Source organism: Anas platyrhynchos, chromosome 2 (genome assembly GCF_047663525.1).
Source record: "Anas platyrhynchos isolate ZD024472 breed Pekin duck chromosome 2, IASCAAS_PekinDuck_T2T, whole genome shotgun sequence".
Lineage (NCBI taxonomy): Eukaryota > Metazoa > Chordata > Aves > Anseriformes > Anatidae > Anas > Anas platyrhynchos.
The window spans coordinates 38,092,999-38,114,033 of NC_092588.1; the positions used below are offsets into that span (position 1 = coordinate 38,092,999).

The 21,035-nt window shown below is 37.4% G+C and overlaps 1 protein-coding gene across 1 annotated transcript in view; it reads right to left on the minus strand.

The window, feature by feature from the left end:
• Positions 1–21,035, minus strand: part of CLVS1 (clavesin 1) — a 107,185-nt gene that overhangs the window by 55,202 nt on the left and 30,948 nt on the right. The window contains exon 3 of the mRNA XM_038175371.2: positions 13,477–13,651. Coding sequence (XP_038031299.1) covers positions 13,477–13,651 — 175 coding nt within the window. The remainder of the gene's footprint in view (positions 1–13,476; positions 13,652–21,035) is intronic.

Consider the following 21,035-nt stretch of genomic DNA (forward strand, 5'->3'; position numbering starts at 1 on the left):
TTTATTTATTTATTTTTAAGCACTACTTCTATTGAACTCCTGTAGCATCTCAACATGTGCTGATAGTACACAAGTCTGGAAAAGGTCTTTCCTCTTCCCCTCTACACATCACAACTCTTTTAAATCTTCCTTAAGATATTAGAAGTTTTTAAATGTCATCCAAACTTGCTTGGTATAGATAGAAAATCTCTGAAGAGACAGTACGCTGAAGCTCAGGCAGTTATTATCTGAGAAGTGGCAGAACACCAAGAACATGGGAGATGTGGCAGAAAAAAAAAAAAAAAAAAAAAAAAAAAAAAAAAGGAGTCATGGGAATATCCTTCCAGTGCTACCTCCTTACAGGAGGTTTATCAGTGTTTGATGTGTTGCTGCTAAGCACATTTACATAATTCTGATGCACAATATGTATTTATATATAAGTACGTATGTATAACACTTATTGTGGAATGGGATGTATTTGGAATGGGAGAAATGCAGGGGAAACAGTGAGCTCTAGAATGAAAGGGCAGAGAGGAGATGAAAAGAAAAAGATAAATCGTTGTAAAGTTTCTGGTTCACAGCATTTAACCTGTACAAACAATATTTTGAAATGTTTTAAGTATTCAAGATCTACTTCACGTACTACAACTGTTGAATGGCAAAAAAATCAGAAGGGTTCAAAGTTTTCACCTGTGTCACATCTTCCATGTCTGTCCCTGTGGCTGTGGTGGACAGGTTTCTCAAAAATATGCGGTGCACACAAAAATCTACAGATGTTTCACCTTTAGTGAAACATTGCTACCAAGAGTTATTCCAGGAGTTATTTTCTTTTAACTTGTCAGCCAGCACAGATTCAAAGAGCTCTGACTTAAAAACACAGCCTTCAAGGTCTGTGGAGAGGTGGAATGAGGTTGTTGTCTGGGTTTGGACAAAACATCCCAAATATACACAATAAGGGAGGCATCAATTTTTGCCTGTGGTTACTTACCACAGCCATGTTAGTAGTGCTGGTGAGATATCTGAGGATTTGTTGTGCTGAAATTCTTGATCACTTGCCCCTCTTCATGTCAGTGCCATGTATTTGTGATTATATTTTCTGACTTGTCAGGGCAATTTGTGGAGAGCCAGTGATACTGATGCTGAGGGAAAACTGCAGCTGGTCAAGAGACTACATGCAGGTATATTTAAATCAGGTATTTATTTTCAACAATGTCTATACCCAAAAAACCATTCTGTTATTAAAAACAATTTTCTGACAATCATGTTATGAAATAATTACAGAATTTGTATTAAGTAAAATTTCCAATTAAAAAATCATTAGAAGACTAATTTTCAAAATCTCCTATAAGCACACAATATATATGTTTTTCCATTAGCCTCAACCTAGAATCTTCCAGATCTACTTACTTCATTAGCCTCAAAGAAAAGGAACACTACTCTAACACAAAGATTTTTATTTGCTTATTTATTTTTCCCCCTATACGCACACAGGGTTGGGCAATCCTTACAATCAGATACCCAATAAATTTACTCAAGTGAATGTTACCATTCATTTATTTTATTACTTTAACAAATGTATCTGAGTTAATTTCTTACAGTATCTTTGAAAACAACCTCAAAATGGTGTAGGCAGCTGTAGTAAAATGCTTCAAACATTTGAATGAATTTTATCACCAATGGCAGGAATTTGCTAGTAAGGCTATTTGTTACTTTTCCAGCAATATTCAGGCATAAGTTACATCTGGAACAGGGACAGATCTAAGTTATTTCCATTGTCTGTTAACATAGTTCAAATGGAATTGATTTGCCTTCCTTACTCCACAAATAAGAGGTCTAGCCCTTTAAATGCTGTTGTTCCAGTTTTAGAGGAGAGAGGTTATAAAACAGGGGGGCTTCATTAAAATACCATAGCTGGCACCTCTCAGAGGCACAGGAAAAGAATATTCACTGAGTAAGTAACACATTATAAATTATAATTGAGATTCAATTCTCCCAGGGAGAAGGGAAGGTAACTTGTCACTTGAAGTGTTGTGAGTTTCTGAAAATGGACTAGGAGTTTAGAGGGTATAATGATATCATTAAGAAATGCCCTTGCAAAGCAAGCAAAATTATACTATGCTGTTTCTTGAAAACCGCAGGAACTCTTTATTGTTCTGTCAGCAGCAGTTCAAAGAGCTCTGTGACCCCATTAACATTCACTCAGGCATGTATAACAAATTGGAGGGGTGAAGTTTCTTGAATAGTTAATTATATTTTGTGTGTTTGAATACCTATTGCTGCTAGCCATGTGGGCTCAGTGTCACAAATGCACACCTTGCACACCTGGTTTCCTTCACAGCTTTATTTATCTTTTAATACTTAGAAGAGAAAGCAATATCAAAGGTGGAGAAAGGGCAGGGAGGAAGGGAAGTAGCAAAAAGCTAGATAAGGGCCAGCTGCTCTGATGACCAAGGTTGAGCTGATCTAGGACTTCTAAGCAGTTCTGCTTTCAGCAGAATTTTTTTCGATGACCAGAAGACCCTTCAAACCCACTTATCCATGGTAGGGACTGGGTAGGAATATTTGGAGTATTATACTATAAGCTTAAGCTGGAATCTCACAGAGGAACTTCTCCCAGTTTCAACAAGAGGCAGCTCTTCTGGATAAGTTATTCTGTATGAAAAGTTGTGGGCTTCTCATGTAAAAAAAATAAAAATAAAAAAAAAAAAAAAAAAAAGAGAAAAAAAACCAACAGACTTCTCATAGAAAAGCTTAACTTCAGTATCTCAACAGAACCACAGCTCGGCTGTTTTGTCAGCCTTAGTCCTTTGTCAGTCCAGTTGTTGAAGAGGCTCTTTCACACGTGATGCCAAATGGGTACAGTCTTCATGCTTCAATGACTGTTGACTTAACTTAAGCAAAGAGAGTACCCAGCAGAAGAAAATGAATTTTTTAGTCATTGCCTGTTTGGATTTCAGCAAACAATTTCTCTTTTCAGTTTAAATTGTTCAGAATTTGCTTGCAAATACAAAGGATTAAATTTTTTGCATAATAAAATTAACTTTTTTTTTTTTTTTCAGAGAGAGAGTGACAAGTATAGGAGATATTCTCTCCAATGTTAGCACAAAGCCTACTCACATTGATTAATTAAGTCCAAATTTTATCTGTACCAATTCATTATTTTCAGTCACAGTACAGATTCAGGAATCCTTATCTCTTTAGGACTTTCCTCTCACAGCTGTCCTCACACATAGAAATAAGTTTGATAAATATCAAGTGATACGACAAAGGAAAAGACTATCACGAGGAGGTAAATGCTGTGTGTGTTATACTGAGGTGTTATTTCCTGAGAAACTCTCTAATTCAGGTTCTCTCTACTTGTTAATTAAGCCAGATAAAACTAGGATTGTCAGCGGCCCTCTTCATTAAACTTCTCTCAGGTGTTAGAGTAGGACCTTTTGTAATTGCTGCGTACATGTGTGTCAACATTCCCACTAACTCAAAAGAAACAATCTCTTCTGAACATTGAGAACAAGCATTACTGAGCACACTTCTACTTAGTCAAACCTGCTTCTAAATAATCTTGAAAAATAGAGGATTTTTTATATATTTGTATATTAATCTATAAGCCTTGTCAAGCTTCAATTCTATTTTCAGTCCTGCTGTTGTCCTCCATAATTCTTAAACAGTGATAAAGTATTTTGCTCATCACATATATATTCATGCTTCTGCCTCATTTCTGGAAAAAAAAAAAAAAAAAGGTATTTCGACATTCTAGATATATCTGCTATTTGAAAAATATTTGCTTTGCAATTATATTTGTGCTAGCTATGCTTTTTCTTAGCCGTATTTTTATTGCATGTAGATTAGAGTAGATCAGAAAGCCTCTTCTGAAATGGAAATGATTTTCATTACATTGCAGCCATGCTTTAAACTGGTTCTGTTGCAAACAGTTCAAAATAGTGGGAGTGTGCTCAGAGTTAAAAGCAAAATACACGTTCAGATGATATAGTATGTGCCTAACATAAAGGGATGCAAAAAATATCCTGAAAGAGTTGTAGGAAGGTTTGAATTACAGAGCAGTACAGCTGCTGGAGGAATTTGCTCTGAAATGTTTTTTTTTTTTCCAAAAAAATGTCAATTTGTCAAAATCAAAGCTTGGCAGAGGGCAAGGGGTAGAGAGGAGGGAAGAAGGAAGTGGGGAGTCTCAATGAATTTTTCACTCTGTGTTTTCATCTGTTCCTTGGAATGCTGTAGTGTTTGAGATGTTTCAGTTTGACATTTTTGAATCAAGGAACCCCTGCTATTCAAGAATGTTTGTTTCAAGTGTGAGGCTTTACACAGTGAAGAGAAATAAAAATGTTCAACAACAGACTAGGTTCAAGATAACTAGACAAAAAGTTCTTATCAACATGCAAAATTTCCAAAAATTGCTCAGATGTTGAGAGACATTTTCACCAAGCCTGGAAAACTTGTTTGAAATTTACTTCTGCCGAAGAGTAATAGGGGTGGAATTACAGTCTCCATAAAGGCAGTGGAAAAAGTGCCATTCACATCAGTTGGAACTTCACCTAAGGCTTAGTGAAGATATTGTGGTTTCTTCTGGCCATATGCATAGCCAATACTGAGGACTTTATAGGTTGTTTTGTTTAGGAGGAGATATTAATAACAGACCAAGCTTTAAAATGAGTTGTTATGTATAATAGAAAAGTTCTGTGTTTCTGCACACAGTGAGAAAAACAAACATGCAAATGTTTCTCAGAATCATTGCCTTTCCAGGCTTGGTAAAGATTTAACAGAAGTTTAAATTGTTCCTGCCTGCAGCAATTTGTTACCAAACTTGCATAAAAAATTATTACTTTCCCTAGAGCAGCATAATGGAAACAGTGAACACAAAGTCCTGGTGTGAGCCCTCCCTGCAGCCGTGTGAGCAGAGCCTCTGGCTCTTGCAGGGCAGCGGCCAGGGACCGATGGCTGTTCCCACTGATGCAGTACATCCCTAAGGGATGTGCTAAAAAGGGGACTGGGAGCAGGGTGGGTAAGGGCACAACTGATCTTACACTGCTGCAGCTGTTTTCCCAGGGATCATGGATTTCAGTTCAGACAGTGAGAACCCAGCATGAATCCTCACCTAGAAAGAGCCTAGTCCTTACCTACCTGTGGTCAGGGGATAATTCACGCTACATATAACAGTTTGCAGTCATGCTGTCACTTCACCTCTTGCTCTGGTTTCCTTTATTCCCTCTGTTTCCCTACTCACACATACCTCCATTACCACCCCATGTCTCAAATAAAATATTATCCATTCCACCTCTATTCATACTTAGCTCTCACTGAAATGTCACTACTCCTATATCTTATTTTTGCTCTAGTTTTGTATATGCAACCTATTTTATATTAAAAAACAAACAAACAAAACCACCACCCAACATCATATTTATTTGTCATAACAAGAAGGCTTCTGCAGTTAGCATTCTCTTCAGGAAGCTTTCATTCAGTTTCCATACTAAAAAGTGGTTGTAAAAGAAGTAAACAGTTGTCACAGATGCACTGCTCCTGAGGTTCTATGAAATTAATGAGCAGAGGTATAATGTAAAGTAATACAAGTAAATTCGTTTAGTTCCACATTTTATACAAGCAGAAACGTTCAAGAAACATATATGAGTAAGATTCAAGATCTAATATGAGCTATATTTATGTGTTGGAGGGAAGTTTCGGGGTATGACTAACGTCAGCTCTAGCTGCTTGTTTACTGGCTACAACTGATTTTGATTTTAAGCAGACTTATTGCAATATATAATACTGCAAACTTTTCTGTCTCCTTGTCAGAGCTGAGTGTTTGCCTCCTGTCTCTTTCTTACCACCAACTCCATGAGACCTTTACTAAAATGTAATAACTGGCATTAAAAAAAGACTTTCCATTTAACATATCCAGCCTCTCGGGCTGTCCCCATTGCAGCTTATCCTCACCCACAGCCAAAAGCCTCCAATTGGCAAACATGGTTGTGCTGATCAGTTCTACTGAGCAGTTAATTCCAATTTTCAAGTGGCAAACGTACATCTACAGCCCACTGTGCTTTTCTTGTTCCTTGTTCCTGTAAAATCCCCAGAGATGGTAGGCACACAATGAGCACAGGCCTTCTCTTGCAGAGAGTAAAGTCTGTTTATCTACCTTTATTTTATATATAATGAGTCAATCCCTTTTCTCGTCTCCTAAAATTTCAAAGGCATCCTCACTGGCAGCTCAGAGAGTACTCACTCTACATATCAGAACAGCTGTTGGAGGCAGATAGCATGAGCATTTCTGGAATGATTCAAGCTGACCTTGTTTCAATGGATACTAAGTGCTCATCATTAGCTGTGACTTCGTGCTTAGCAGTTCAGCAGAGGGCTCTAATATGAAGCTCATTCTAATTGGGAAAAAAAAAAAATAAGGCAAGTAGAGAATAGATTTTAAAACTTATGAGAAATCATTTAATGGAAAAAAAATAGTTTGTTTTTTATGCGCTTGTATTACAAATGGTTTCATCCATTTATCTGTGTAAATATGCAGACATTTCATACACGTAGTGGATTTGAAATAAAGAAACCTTCTTTGCTACAGATGTTTAGGAAGCAAAGAATCCCGCTGCATCTTACAGCATCTGTTAAATTCTAATCTGTAGGCATTTTCCAGATGATGAACTTCATTAGATCTTGGCATTGTCTTTTCAGAAACAGTTCAGTGATTCTTACTGGGAGGAGTACACTGTTTTCTTCACAGAGCATATTTATCTTCCTTTGTAGGTAAAACCACATTTACATGTATATAGCTAATCTTACCTCTATAAACAGAAGCTTGAGTTATTGGCAGGGCCTCTAAAGATGTCTGGGAAGCTACAACATGCATTTTGGACATATAAGCACACTATGATTATGGCATGGGATAATACTGCTCTTATATTCTGAAGAAATTGTCTGCCCTTGGTAGGCCACTACTCAAGAAACACATGTTCATCTGCTAGGGTCCAGTCTAGAAAATCCCTTTTCCCTGCATTTTCCCTGTCCTAGGAAAGATAATGGCAAGGCTTTTGTACAAAATCCAAAATGTAAAGATTTCCTTATTTTTTTTTTTTTACAAGTCTTTAAATCCTGAATATAAAAAATAAAACCAGTGTTCCTTGATGTATCTTTCTAACAGGGGAAGGCAAAAGAGTGCTGATTCTCAGCTCCATAAATCATCATTGCTTCACAGATGTACACAGAGCACCGAGTTACACCGCTGAGAAACTGGTCTCAGCTACCTGTTGATTTCTGTCTTCCAAGTTTTCAGCCTGAAAGACTGGGGAGAAGCAGAACTAATGAATGGGTTATGTTTGAGCCTGCATTTAGTCTCTCAGAGATAGTCTAGTTTTATAGTCTATGCTGATTTTTACACTAGATGCTAAGATTTTGGGGCCCCCAGCACAAGAGGGATGTTGAGGCATTGGAGCGGGTCCAGAGGAGTGCCACAAAGATGATCAGGGGGCTGAAGCACCTCTCCTGTGAAGAAAGGCTGAGAGAGCTGGGGATGTTCAGCCTGAAGAAGAGAGAGCTCCAGATGACTTCCTTGTGCCTTTTCAGTACTTAAATAGGGCTTATAAATAGGTGGAGAACAACGTTTTGCTCAATCAGATAATGACAGGACAAAGGAGGGGATGGTTTTAAACTAAAAGAGGGGAGATTTAGATTAGGTGAAGGAGAATTTCTTCACTCTGAAGGTGATGAGGCACTGGACAGGTTGCGCGTAGAGGTTGTGGATGCCCCATCCGTGGAAATGTTCAAGGCCTGGTTAGATGAGGCCTTGAGCAACCTGATCGAGTGGGTGGCATCCCTGCCTATGGGAGGAGATTTGGAACTAGATGATTTTTAACGTACCTTCCAACCCAAACCATTCTATGAGTTTTTATTTGTCCTTGTCCAGTCTAGCATATACATGTCTGCATGTAGTTTAATTTGCCAATCTTCTATTACTGAGGATTTGAGCTGGTCTGCCATGACAGAGAGCTCTGCATCTTTCTGTTAATACAGTCTGTTATAGGTACCTGACGAGACATAACAGCACCATAGGTTTATATCACAAACTTCTCCCTACATTACAGATTCCTATGGAAAGGCTGAGATAGAATAAGTCTTTTTAGAGTGTTTTGCAGTTTGTTATGATATAGATTCTCACTCACTTTAAACTTTCAGGTAAGAGCAGTACTATGTTCAGAAACTCTAGAAGACTAGTTGTATCTTATACTTACTATGTAAAGCCTCTCATAGCATGCCTCTTTCACCTGATTCTTAAAGAATTCAGCTGGAAGTACTATGAAGTCAGACCCCAGTTTTCAGAGTATAAATGTATGTAAGCATGGGCAGAAAAGTCATTTTTTTTTTGCTCCAGGATCTGAGCGGGTAAAGAAAAGACTAAGCTTCCAGGGCAGAGGGTCTGGCAAGGTCTCCAGGTGCATGAGCATTGCCTGGGCTCTGTTCAGATCCCCTGTTAGCCCATATCAAAGATATGGTCATACCCAGGCTGTAATAATCTGAAATGCTATTCCATAATCTCAGAAAGACTTTAACTAAACAGTAACTGATAACAAATAAGAAATAATTCAAGAGCTTCTTGCCACTCAGAATGAAATTGAATATTAAATATATTGAATTTCCAGATGGAAATCATTGAAACAAACATATTTCCAGATGTTTTTCCAGATTTTTTTTGAGGCAAACAAACATATTTCAATATAATACTTCTCTTTTGAAAAAAAAAAACAAAAACAAACAAACAAACAAACAAAAAAAAAACCATTGTCCTAGGGAAAAAAATATTGTCACTGGAAAAGTTTTATTAGCTCTAATATTTAGAAAAACAATTCAGGAAGCAAACAAATTACACCTTTGTAATATTTATTTTTTTTTCCTTGTAAGTCCTGCATTCAAGTCTGCATTTTAACATATTTTATATTGTACCTCTTCCTTCTGAAGCACACACAACATGAAAAATATTTGATTGTAGAAGATAGTGTCAAGTGACAAGTAATCTGATGCTGTAATTTAGCTGACAGTCTCATATAATCACAGTAGGAGGGAATAAAAAAAAATCTTTAAAAAAAAATATATATAGCTTATATTAAAGATAAAAAAGCTTCATAAAATTCTAATGTCCAATAATGTCCAAACAAATGCGCTAGCTTGATCATCTGACTTGATGTCTGCATCAGTGCTATTCTGGACAAATGAAACTTAAACATTAATTTTCTGAGAGAAGCTTATACAATCTTTCCCTTATTTGATTTTTTTTCTTCAGAATTTTATCAACAACAATATCTGATTAACGTGTTCAAGCATCACCTTATTACCTTTTATCTCTCCCTCCTTTCAGAAATACCAGTATCCAATTTTCACTAGATGATGACAAATTGAAGATTTAAAAAAAAAAAAAAAAGTTTAATAGATCTCCTAATAGATGTTGGTCATAGCTTCTGTCAGGCTATAATGAAAATCTAGGGCAAAGTCCTGTTTGCTGATCTTGGTTATTCCCTGTTCCCTGTTGATACTTCTATTAGCTGCAATGATTGTAAAACTTTAATCAAAGTACTATTAAATATGGAAATAAAGATCACTCTTGCAGTCAGTCACCATTGACACAAAGTAAAGACAGGGGTGTTTTTTTAAGAGTCACTGTCTTTGCATATAGTATAACAGTTGCATTTTACAGGATTATCAGAAAAAGGAAGAAAGAGAAAGAAAAGAAGGAAGAAAGAGAAGGAGAGGAAAGGAGAGGAGAGAAGTGAAGGGAAGGAAAGGAAAGGGAAAGGACTAAGATGTAACCATTCATTCCACTTGTTTCAGTACCTTGAGTCAGCTGTGAGGCAAGTTAGCCTTTTTGTTAGGCAGTACAGGGTACACTGGAGTGCCAAACTGACCTTCATTTCTGAATCCAGCATGCTGATTTGTGCTGTAAGCTACTGAGATGAATCTTGGTGGCTCATGGACTTCTGATTTTGTTTTCATCAAAGGTGAGATCACAGCTTGTGCTGAATGTTTTGAAAATTTTGGGATATTTCTGGATGCTGTTAGCGAATTTGCTGCATTTCAACTCAGACAACTAGCTGAGGGAATACTATCTGGATACGTGTATGTGTTTACACAAGCTGTAGTACATAACACTGGTGTTGGAAAAGGCAGAAGAGAAAGTGTTTCTCTATATTCCTTGATAGGAGCACCCTAAAATCACAAGTCCTGTCTGGAGACAATCAACTACATCCTCTAAGCAAAACCAAACCATCATTTATGAAAAAAAAAAAAAAAAAAAAGTCTGGGCTTCACTGCACATCCAGGCTATACTCAGTGTAACACTTACAGTTCATCCCTAATTCTCATGTTTATTAGAGGTTTTCAAACCAGTAGTCAGTAGCAAACATACTGCATAGGAAAGGATTGTAGTGACCATGTTCTACTTGTTTTATTGGTTTCATGATTGCAGCATGGGTTCCTTGGCTTGGCTTTTAGACTCTTATACTCCTAATTTGTTGTACAAAGTGCTGAAAGATCAGCATCTTAAGTCACAGTTAAATTTTATATACAATGATAGGATAATTACAAGATCAGCATGATAACTTCACAGATGAAAAGAACAGAGGGGAAAAATATGCTGTGAAGGGGAAAAGCTGTTCACATGAAAAGAATAAAAATCACGATTCAAAATTCATCAAGTTATTTGCAAAATATATTGATTTCTCTTTTCCCATCTTTATGTCCACATAACCAAATTCTCTTTAATGTGTTAAAATTCTAAGGATCACTAAGGTCTATGAAGGAGTATGTGTGAGTTCAAAGCATACAGTAGCAATTGCTTAGTGATAAAAGAGCAGAGCTCATTAATCCAAGATGGTTTAGGCACTGAGAACACATTTGTCCTTGCGCTGCTGTGGCATAATGAGGATTGCCATACTGTACAAATATATACTTAGCATCTGAACAACTGTTGTTTAAAGTAGAGACATTAAGCTACTTTTAGGTTATTAAATAACATAACTGAGAAACAGAATAGGTGCCCCGTTGAGTTATAATGAACTAGCTTGTGTGGTGAAGCATATACAGAAAATCAAACAGAATTAAGAGTAGTATTGAGCAAGAAGTGCTTCCAGGTCAAGTGGTGATGTAACTAGTATTTCATCTTCCTGAGCATTTACAGACTCGTAAAGAGTTATTTTCCTTCCAACCACTTCAATAGACTTTTGTAAGACTATGGTCCAAAATTTATTCATAGAAAGGATGACACAGATAGTCATGTAGTCTGGCTGTCTGAGCATCTGTACATGCAAAATGCCATAGCCCTAAGAAATAACAAGGAACTAAAACAACCTTAATCTGTTTCAGACATCATCACTTCATGAGAACAGCACCTGACCATTTTACTTTCAGTGACCTCCAATGAAACTCTTATTGTGATTCTTCTTTTCTGTATGTGCGTCTTGCATGCATTTCAGCTACATTTTAAATAAATTTTACATTAGTACAGCGTCAGCTCTTTTAAAATAATAATAAAACAAAGTCATACTGAAGGTACTTCAATAGCAGCTATGAGAGCCAAAAAATAAATTAAAATAAAATGAAATAAAATTCCATTGCTTATTATATCTGTGTTTTATAAGCATGAATGACTTGCTTCCAAATCTTGTAAATTGGAGTGCAGCATTCACAACTACAACTAGACAGGGGTTAGCAAAGTCTGGGACATGTCTCAATTTGTACTTCTTAGAGAGACAATTATATTTCTGCTTAACATGCAGAAGATGACAGTAATATGACTTTAAATGAGAAGTGAAATATCCAAACACCACCAGGGAAAAAAAAAGCAACTTCCTTCAATTGCCCAGCACAGGATGTTGGGCTAATGACTTAACTGTGAGATCAACTGGTACTTCCAGTTGGTACTTCCAGAAACGTAGTGTTGCCATCAACTACAAAAAAGCTGGGGCTTTCTTTAAGTAAACTCCTTCTGGGGATGATGAATAAACACCTATGAAGAGGGACAGTAGAAGAAACCAGGTCTGGAAGGAATAGCTATCTTTTCTACTCCTCCAAACTGGAGCTGCCATGAGGTGGATGTGTGCCCTCATCACCATGCAGCAGGGAGACAACCTGACAGTGCCACGGCCAGAAATCTGATGGGATAAAGACTGGACTGGCCTCTTACTGGAGAGCTGAGAGTGCAACAAACTGGACAGGTACAAAAACACCTTGTTGACAGTTGATTTCTTTATGCATTTTATTTGTCTTTCTCTTCCTTCTGCATGAAGACTTTTTTTAAACCACAGAATGTTACTCTGCAAAGAAAGCAGATGAAGTGATAGCAGCCGCAGGAGAAGATAAGGTATTATCCTTATCTTCTAGGGACTAATTGCACAGCTTGACTTCCTAATTTGTTAGAATAGCTGAAAATTCCCCACAAAGGAGAACAGAGGATTAAATTTACTGGCAGATTTTTCTACCTCATTTTTGAATAATAACATGAAGTAGAGACAACCGTGATCTAATTATAGGTAATTTGTTAGTCAAAAAATTAGTTGGACAAATTGTTCTTTCTCGTATATGAGTTAAAGTTAAAATATGCACACCAGGGAAGATTATTTCTGAGGTATTTATGACTGCAGGATTCCTGCAAAGGACTACAAATAAAATGGAAGTACAATCATTTATAAAATCTCGTCGTTTGGAAATGCAGCTATGTGACGTGGTCCTTAAACTGCCTGGTCCAAGATTGAGGTCAGCCCTCCTTCAAGCAGGGTTTTGGATGGGATGACCTTCAGAGGTCTTCCCAGAAGTCTTAAGTTCACCCTGAGCACCATAGCCTGTGCTCATCTTCAGGTTGCTGCATCAGGCCCCAGTTACCTAGCCCTCACACTCCACCTCTCCTGAAACCGCACATGGTTTTAGCTTGCTCCTATTTAGCTCAGGAGCTGCGCAGACCCTGAACAGTCTGAACCATAATGTGACAGGACTGTGTGTGACAAATTAAAGTGGTCAGAATGAGGGCACAACAGGGAGCCTGTCCTTCCTCTCCCTCATTTCCCTCCGACTCAAATGCATCCACACAGACAATACGACAGCACACTTCCATCTGCTAAGGGAACTGCTCTCTTCTCCTGCCACCCTCTCTCTGCATGCAGTTGTGCTTGCATGTGGACTGCATGCTCCAGGAGGCAGATGCTGCTGGATTTTAATCCCCCCGATTTCTCTAATGGATTAAACCTCAAATCTCTAAACCTCTTTCTTATTGCTGCAGTAAATAATGCACATATTGGTTACAGTGATTTCCAGATGAAATAAAAGCAAAAGACAGCAAAAATGAAACATCTGAATAATAATATAGGCTGTAAATGAATCAGACACAAAAGGGTTCTGGATTATTTTCTCCTACCACCTCTGCACCTTGCCCAGTGCCTGCTGAGGCATGGATCACTGGCTGTAGTAACGAAAGATGTAAGCATGTTACACACCACCTACCTGCAACCCTTCAATGGCCAGTTTAAGGATAGATGGCGTAAGTTTAGAGGCTTGCTTGAAGGAGAAGTTGCTCCAATCTATAATTAGAATGAAGCCATTTATCTGAAGCTCCTGATCTTCGATGAGCACTTCCAAGGACAGCAGGATAGCCCGAAGGATATCTATGAAGGAGTTCCTAAAGACAAAGAATTTAAAAAAAAAAGAAAGAAAAGAAAAAAAATCAATGGTTGCAGTTATCTTCAAACCTCAAGATACACAGCTTTGCTGTGGATAGGGTATGTGCAAGGGACGGGGATTTATTCTAGTGGAATTCTTTTTGAAAAGAGAGTTATTTCAGAGGCGTCACTAAAGCGCTCCATCTCCAAAACTCACATTCCTCTGCTTGATGTGATAAGTCCCGTTCACTGGTGGATAAAATAAACCCTGAATTAAATCTTTTTGATCCTTCTGGCATACCTTACAATAGATTTTAGCTAAGCTACTTTGGGAAAATATTTGTCTGTGGCAAAATGAAATGGTTTCAGGCTATCAATTTAAATCCCTGCTCCTTTGGAAATACTCTACCTGTTTTTTTGTTAGTTTTTATTCTTTTCACTATAAAGAGGAAAATCAAAACAAGAAATAAGTCTGTACAATATAAATGGTGTGGTTACAAATAGACTGCCTGGTTTCCTGCTTGAGTGGAGGGAACGATCCAAGGCTTTGCACAACAAAGTTTATCTGTTGCCTTATGTCTGAGAGCCAAATACAACATGAAAAATAACTGCATCCACTCAAAATGGAAACTTTTTATTAATTAGCAGCTACCAAAAGGCTGGCTGCAAGGCTTCTCTCAGCTTTCGGAGAATAATTAGAAACCTCCAAGGTCAAGAAGGAGATAGCAAGTGACAGAAGAAAATATTGAGATATTTTCTTGAAAGTCTCTACTGAGAAGCCTGGGCAGGTCTCTTCTTCCATCGTAGGCATTTTGCAAAGGTGCAAGTTGGCAACTTTAGTAACTTATTCCACATTTATACCTGGGTAAACTGAATAAGGCACTTTTGTCATCTCTCCTTCTCACTGAGATGATTTGCACACAGTTTCTTTCAGAGAGCAACAAGCAAGGAAAGCTTCAAAAAGTGCAGCTTAACCATATCTAAAATGAAATCATAACACACTCTTTCATCTCTGCTTAATTCTCAAATTTTGATGAGGCCTGAAAACTGAAACTGTCTATTACAGGGAAGTCTCACACCATGTTCTCCCACAGAGATTTTCATTTAATACTTTTCTGTATTTTCTTTAATTTAAAACAAACCATCTGAGCCTCCAGGAGAGTTTTTTTTCCCAAATCCTGCCTGAGAAAAAAAGCTGTACATAGTCAAAACAAACTTCTCCACCATCGAGACCTCTACCCCTGAACAGCAACACATCATAAATTTTTATTGGAGGTCAATGCTGTTTTTTTTTTTTATTCTTTCTTTTTTCTATCAACAAGTTTTGAGTGAAAATGTGCATTCCTTTTCTAAAGGCATGTTCTGTTGAAAAAGATGTTTCTGAACTTTGACTTTCTGTATAAATTAGAAGCTTGTCCAAAGTATAGTTGCTGAGGTAACTTGCAATATATAGAGGGCTCAAAGATATTTAACTTTTTTGGTGCCCAAGAACAACCTCAAACCTTTTCAAACAGTATGGAGAAGCCGTGCTAGACAGGCAAACTTAAGAAGTACTTTCCTTGACAACATAAGGTGAAGGAATACCAATTGGAATGACAACTGTCATTTATTTTTAGTCTAAATTTACTTCAAAAAAAATGTGACATATATATAATACTGCCCCGCTGAAGTGGATGATGACTTTCAGGCAGCAGCTTCAAAATACTATGCTTTCTGTGACAAGAAAAGCAATTGCCCCTCTACTAAATTTATGTCACCTTATTCTACCCCTGCATCCCTTTCCAAGGAGGTCTGCCTTCCACAAGGACAGTTCCAAGGAAGCTCTCAGAGGTATGCAGTGGCTACAGAAGTGTCCTCATACACATACCAGCCTTCTCCACTCTCTTGTTGGTGTCAACACAGACTTATGTCATCATTCATGGATTGGCTTTATGGCTATACTGGGGAAGATGGACTAATCCAGCTCAATTTAACCCCACATTTGTAAATATTAAAATAAACCAAATACTTGTTTTTACTGAGGGTGTGAAAATAGGTTCATACTGCAATCGGAAATGATTTCAGCCTTCATTTGTGCAAAGGAGTTTTCTTAATAAATATTCAATCTCATATTCATTACCATTCTACCTCTGATGCTTTTAAAGGCTTCATAAAGATTTCAGCAAAGAAGTATGGAAATGGTGCATAAAATGCGTATTTGTGTAATCAATTTAAACTCTAAATAACAACAGAATATTTGACTGAGCAAAATCTTCCTCATAGACCCTGCACTTAGGAATTTCAGTTCTTGTTTAGATGTCTACATAAATTACTGGGTCATCAAGCAACTATTTACCTGTACTTCCCTGTACTTTCAGTGGAGATACTGGAAGATACAGCACCCAGTTTCCTTAGTAATCAGTCTGTCTCCTGCCTAGATTCCTGTCTGCCTCCCTATATTTGCAGTTTTAAGACATGGTGCATGAAATAGACTCAAAGTCAACACAAAGACTTTTTTTTTTTTTTTTTTTTTTTTTTTTTTTCAGATGAATACAAAGACAGATGGAAACAGCACAGAAGTCCTCCAGGTGGGCTGCTTGCAGGCCCACTGTTTTGTGAATGCAGGGACTGGATAGAAATCAGAGTGCTACTTGAGGCCCTCTGCTCCCTAATCTCAAGGCTTTGAGACAAGCCATTCAGCTGTGTGACTGATTTGCATCCAAATAATTTTCTGTGCATGAACACAGAACCACTTTCTATTAGTCCATCTCTTTTGTTGCTTTGCTTAATGTTCCCTTCTCCAACTTCTCTCCCCCACACCAGTTTAACTATCTCACAAAAAAAAAAAAAATTACTATTGCACGAAAGGAAATCAAAAGGAAATGTGTAAGATGCTGTAAAGATTCAGCATGAAGCCTGCTGAAGTGAGCCACTAATGAGTTACAAAAGAGTTGCACATGCCCCTGAATGACAAAAGGGAGAAAAGAGGGAAATGGCATATCTGCCTTGGCTGAATGGTAAGGTACCACAAAAGAGGCTCTTCAAATATCCTTTGGAATATGGGAAGTTAGCCCAACAGAAGCTCGGGGTAAAGCCCAATAATGTAAAACAAAAAGGAAAATGGTTTAGCTGAGGGATTTGGTGGAGAGATTAGCCAAAGGCATAACATGAAAATAAATAAGAAGAAATTACTTAATTATAAGAGGCGTAAGCAGGCTGTGAGAGAATCAAAAGGCTCAGTGGAGTACCAGGGTGCAATGGGAACAATTAAAGGGGATAAAGACATTGCAGTGAAATTAAATGATCTATTTGCATGTGTCTGCCACCAGCAATTTTGAAGAGATACCTGGAAAATAAAGGTGAGGGACTGCTGGAATATAAGTCAAAAAAGATACACTGCAAGAAATTTCTGAGTAGACAGCATTAGTAAAGGTTTTTGAACTAAACAGTTCAGCACGGGCTCTGTCTTAAGTATGCTAGTTAAGATAATTGGATTATTCAGATGGTTATAAGTATAAACGTACAGAAGTACTGGCAGCTGAAGCCACTAAGATTGCCTGGTAATAAGCAAAACAAACTGCCACTAAAAATCCTCTGTTTCCCACAAGACAGTAAGCTAACAATGTTTGGACCAGTGTCATTATTTTGTCAGTTGCAGACAACTTGGCTTGATGTCCCTAAGTGAGTATGCAGTACAAGCCTCTCCCCTGTAATGCTTAACTCAAAATACTTAAAAGCTGGCTTAGTTAAATGCAAATGTAGATTAAAGGGATTTCTTTTCTTGTTAAAGACTGGCTTGGGATACAAAATCAATGAATTTATCACCTTTTAAATGTAACGAAGAAGTGAACTTGTTACACCATCATAGTTAACATAAGCTAGCAGAAGACAAAGTAGTACAAAACTATTTTTAAGAGTCTGCTGAACACCTAAGAGGAGAAGATGGTATAGTAGAGCTCACAGATATGCTATGGATGAGAATAATAGAATAGCATTTAGCATGCTGCAAAAATGGCATAGATACAAATCAGGTAAGAGACCGCATCTTGCTTTGTTCCCTCCCCACACAATAAATCACCAACAGAGAGCAGAAATGTATGCCTAGCTTCTAGTCACAGGAGAAACTACCACTATCCTGCTAGGAGTAAACCTATTGGGAGTAAAATGAGAAAGATGAATTGGAAAAAAGAAGGACCACAAAAACATGTTCAGGTTACCCAAATTATCTGAGCTAAGCAAAGCTGAAGATGCTGGAAGGAATGTTTAAAAGGGCAAACATGAACAACACTATAGATCAATGCTGATGAAGGAGGGAGAACCTAAAAAGGAATATTTTGAATTGCTCCCACACGTGGCCAAGATGTAGTATTCACAAAAAAAGAACTTTGAAACCAGTTAATATTGTTTTTTGAAGTGAGTTTATGCATTGGTTCATACAAAGGTATTTATTTGAGCAGATTAAGTTCTTTTTTTTTTTTGCTCATGAAGTGTTGATAAGAAAGCTTCAGCTCCTACAATGTGTCCACAGAAAATATGTTTTTTTGTTTGTTTGTTTTTCCACTTAAATATTTAAGAATTTTAAAACTTAATTCAGAAAATCACTGGAAATTGCTGACATGCAAACAAGAACCTGGGGAATCATGTCATGGTTCAAACGGGAGTTCATGAATAGATGCCCTATCTCCCTGGCAGTGGAGGGAGATGGCAGTCAGTCCAACCACTGCAGGACCTGATCTTTACATGTGATGGCTTTTTGGTGAAGAAATGCCATGTGTATGTACTGTACAGGACTTGGGGCAGCCCCTGGCTGGAGAATAACTAGGGGGAATAACTGCAAAATGAAGAATCATGAATAAATGTAATGACTCACTTAACTAATCCTACACCAGAGAAGATGAACAGCTGAACAGAGGAGCTCACAGCTGACTCATGTGCTGAAAAGTGCTTGTTTGTCTCATCTGATATGAATAGTGTGTGTGTGCACAGAAATTAGCAGGACTTGTCTAAAATTCACAAAGCAAATGGGTTACATTCACAGCAAATGTTCATAACAAATATTTTGACCAGCCATTGTGTAGCTTTCTTTGTAGAACAATTCAAAGCTATTTGAAGTCATTATCTGCAAAAATGTGAATATTTCACCAGTACACAATATGAAGAAATTCTTACTCAACAATAAGTTGTTTTTTTTTTTTTGTTTTTTTTTTTTTTTGTTTTGTTTTGTTTTGTTTTGTTTTTTGTTTTGTTTTGTTTTGTTTTGTTTTGTTTTCTTGTTTTGTAGGGCACAAACCCTTTCTATATTATGCCAAAGTTAAGCTATGGATTATTTTTTAAAAAATTATTATTATTATTATTATTTGTAAAAACAGAACATGAACATAAAACTCCTAGTATGTAAAACACAAGTTGCATCACTGCTCTAAATTATTCTTCTGTCACATCTAGTGTAGTTATCTTAGGGTGTTCTAGTGTTTCAGCTTCAGACAGGCATCTCTCCCCTTCTGTAAAGAAAAGATAGCAAGCTTTACCCCACAGCATCTGTGTGAGCATAAAAATAAAATTCCCAAGTAACTTTGCATCCAAGATAACAGACAGGATAAATAAGTGTAGTGGTTTTGGTTCTGCCTTCCCCCCTCTTTAGAAATGCTTAGTCCACTGGGTGCAAAGAATGAAGTAGGTTAAGATGAGATCTGAGCTGTGTTTAACAGTATTAGAAATTCACTCTTTAGCTTATAACTGAATGGAGGCCAGTCATCCACAGATATCTGGCTGTCTCTGAATTCCTCCTTGGAGTGAGCTGGCTGCCTCTGCCATTGCCAGTGAAGGGGAAACGGGCCAGCCTGCAGAAAGAAACTGCATCAGTTTATTCTTTTCTCATCTGAAAATTGCCTCTCTAAGGCTTTCTTAAAGATATAAAAATATTCATCATGTTACATTTCTGCCTGAGGTATTTCTATGCACAAGTATTATGATTTTTTTTTTTGCCTACACTTTCTACTTCAGTTGAACTCCATAGCAACCAATAGCCCCTGAATTACATGCTCTGCATTCAAGTCTGTGTTACGTGTCTCCTCCTACATACCCTCGTTCATATCGTTGGCACACTTATCAGATAAATTCTTCCTTTCTGATCTTAATGCAACTGTGCAAGGACCCTTTCTTATGTGTGTTTTGGCTGAGAAACAGCTCCTGTACCTGGTGAGGGAGAGTGCAAATGATGGAGCTCTGTGGACCCCTGATGGGACCAGCTTCCACCAAAGAGACCTACATGGGGAAACAAGCAAGTGATACCTGATCTTCTATTTGCCTGGCAAAAAAACAGGCAGAGTGTTATGATGCTGTGAAAATTTAAAAATTCCTACACTACTACCCCTAAATGCAACTGAGAAAACAATACTGCATAGCAACTACAGCAATATGAGTGGGTGGTCCCAAATACAATTTTCCCTATGGGGAACATGGGAAGATAGGCAAAGAGTGCGTTCAAGCATCAGCACATGCAAGCAGGACATGGTGGTTTTAGGTTAGTGGTCTCCACTGTTAGGAATCTAGGAGATGACAGGTGGGAATAGACTGATGGGTAAAGCTCAGGATGCTGTTTCAGAGAGGTAGTGTTTAATCTACTATTCTGGTTTTACCAATATTGTGAGGATACTATCACTTCAAAGCACAACTGCAGTAATAATGAAGCAGGAAGAATGCTGGTACATGAATAGCTTATGGTTAGTAGCATTAGGATTGATGACTTCTGTTGTTTTATTTTATTCTGTGTGATTGCATAGCCTTTTCTTATTGCCTCTTGGCACTGCAATACATTCTTGAATCACACTAAGCTGTTTGCTCAATTTCTTGCATCATTGCGTTCCACAAGTTAATTTTTCATTACAGAAAGAGAAAGGATTTACTTTTGCACATTATGAAGCTACTGCCTAATCGCAGAAAGCAATTATACAGCTCCTTTGTTCTATTATTATAAAAAGGTACAACCAGCATTACTGATTAGGTCTCCCTTGAATCAAGTTTTCTCTATACAATTGCATTCTTCTACCTATATTTCTACTGTTTCTTCAACATTTTTCCATTTTAAATAGCCCTGGAAATTTTTCTCCCTCCTAATGTGATTACCTCACTCATTCATAACTTTAATGAATTCATTTTGGGGGGCAGTTACATTTTTACAGCCTCTTGTTTTGAGATAATTCAATGTAAATTGAATTCACTATTCAAGGTGAGTTTGGAATATCAGCATACATAAAAGAATGTTATCTTTTCCTATTTATTCTCTGTCTCCTTCTTAATGCAGCCTAACATCTTATTAACTTTTTCTGATCGGCACTGCACAGTAAGTACACTTCTTAATTGTTTTGTCCATAATGACTTGATTTTTTTTTTTTTTAGAGGTTAAAAGTAATTGAAAACCCAGAA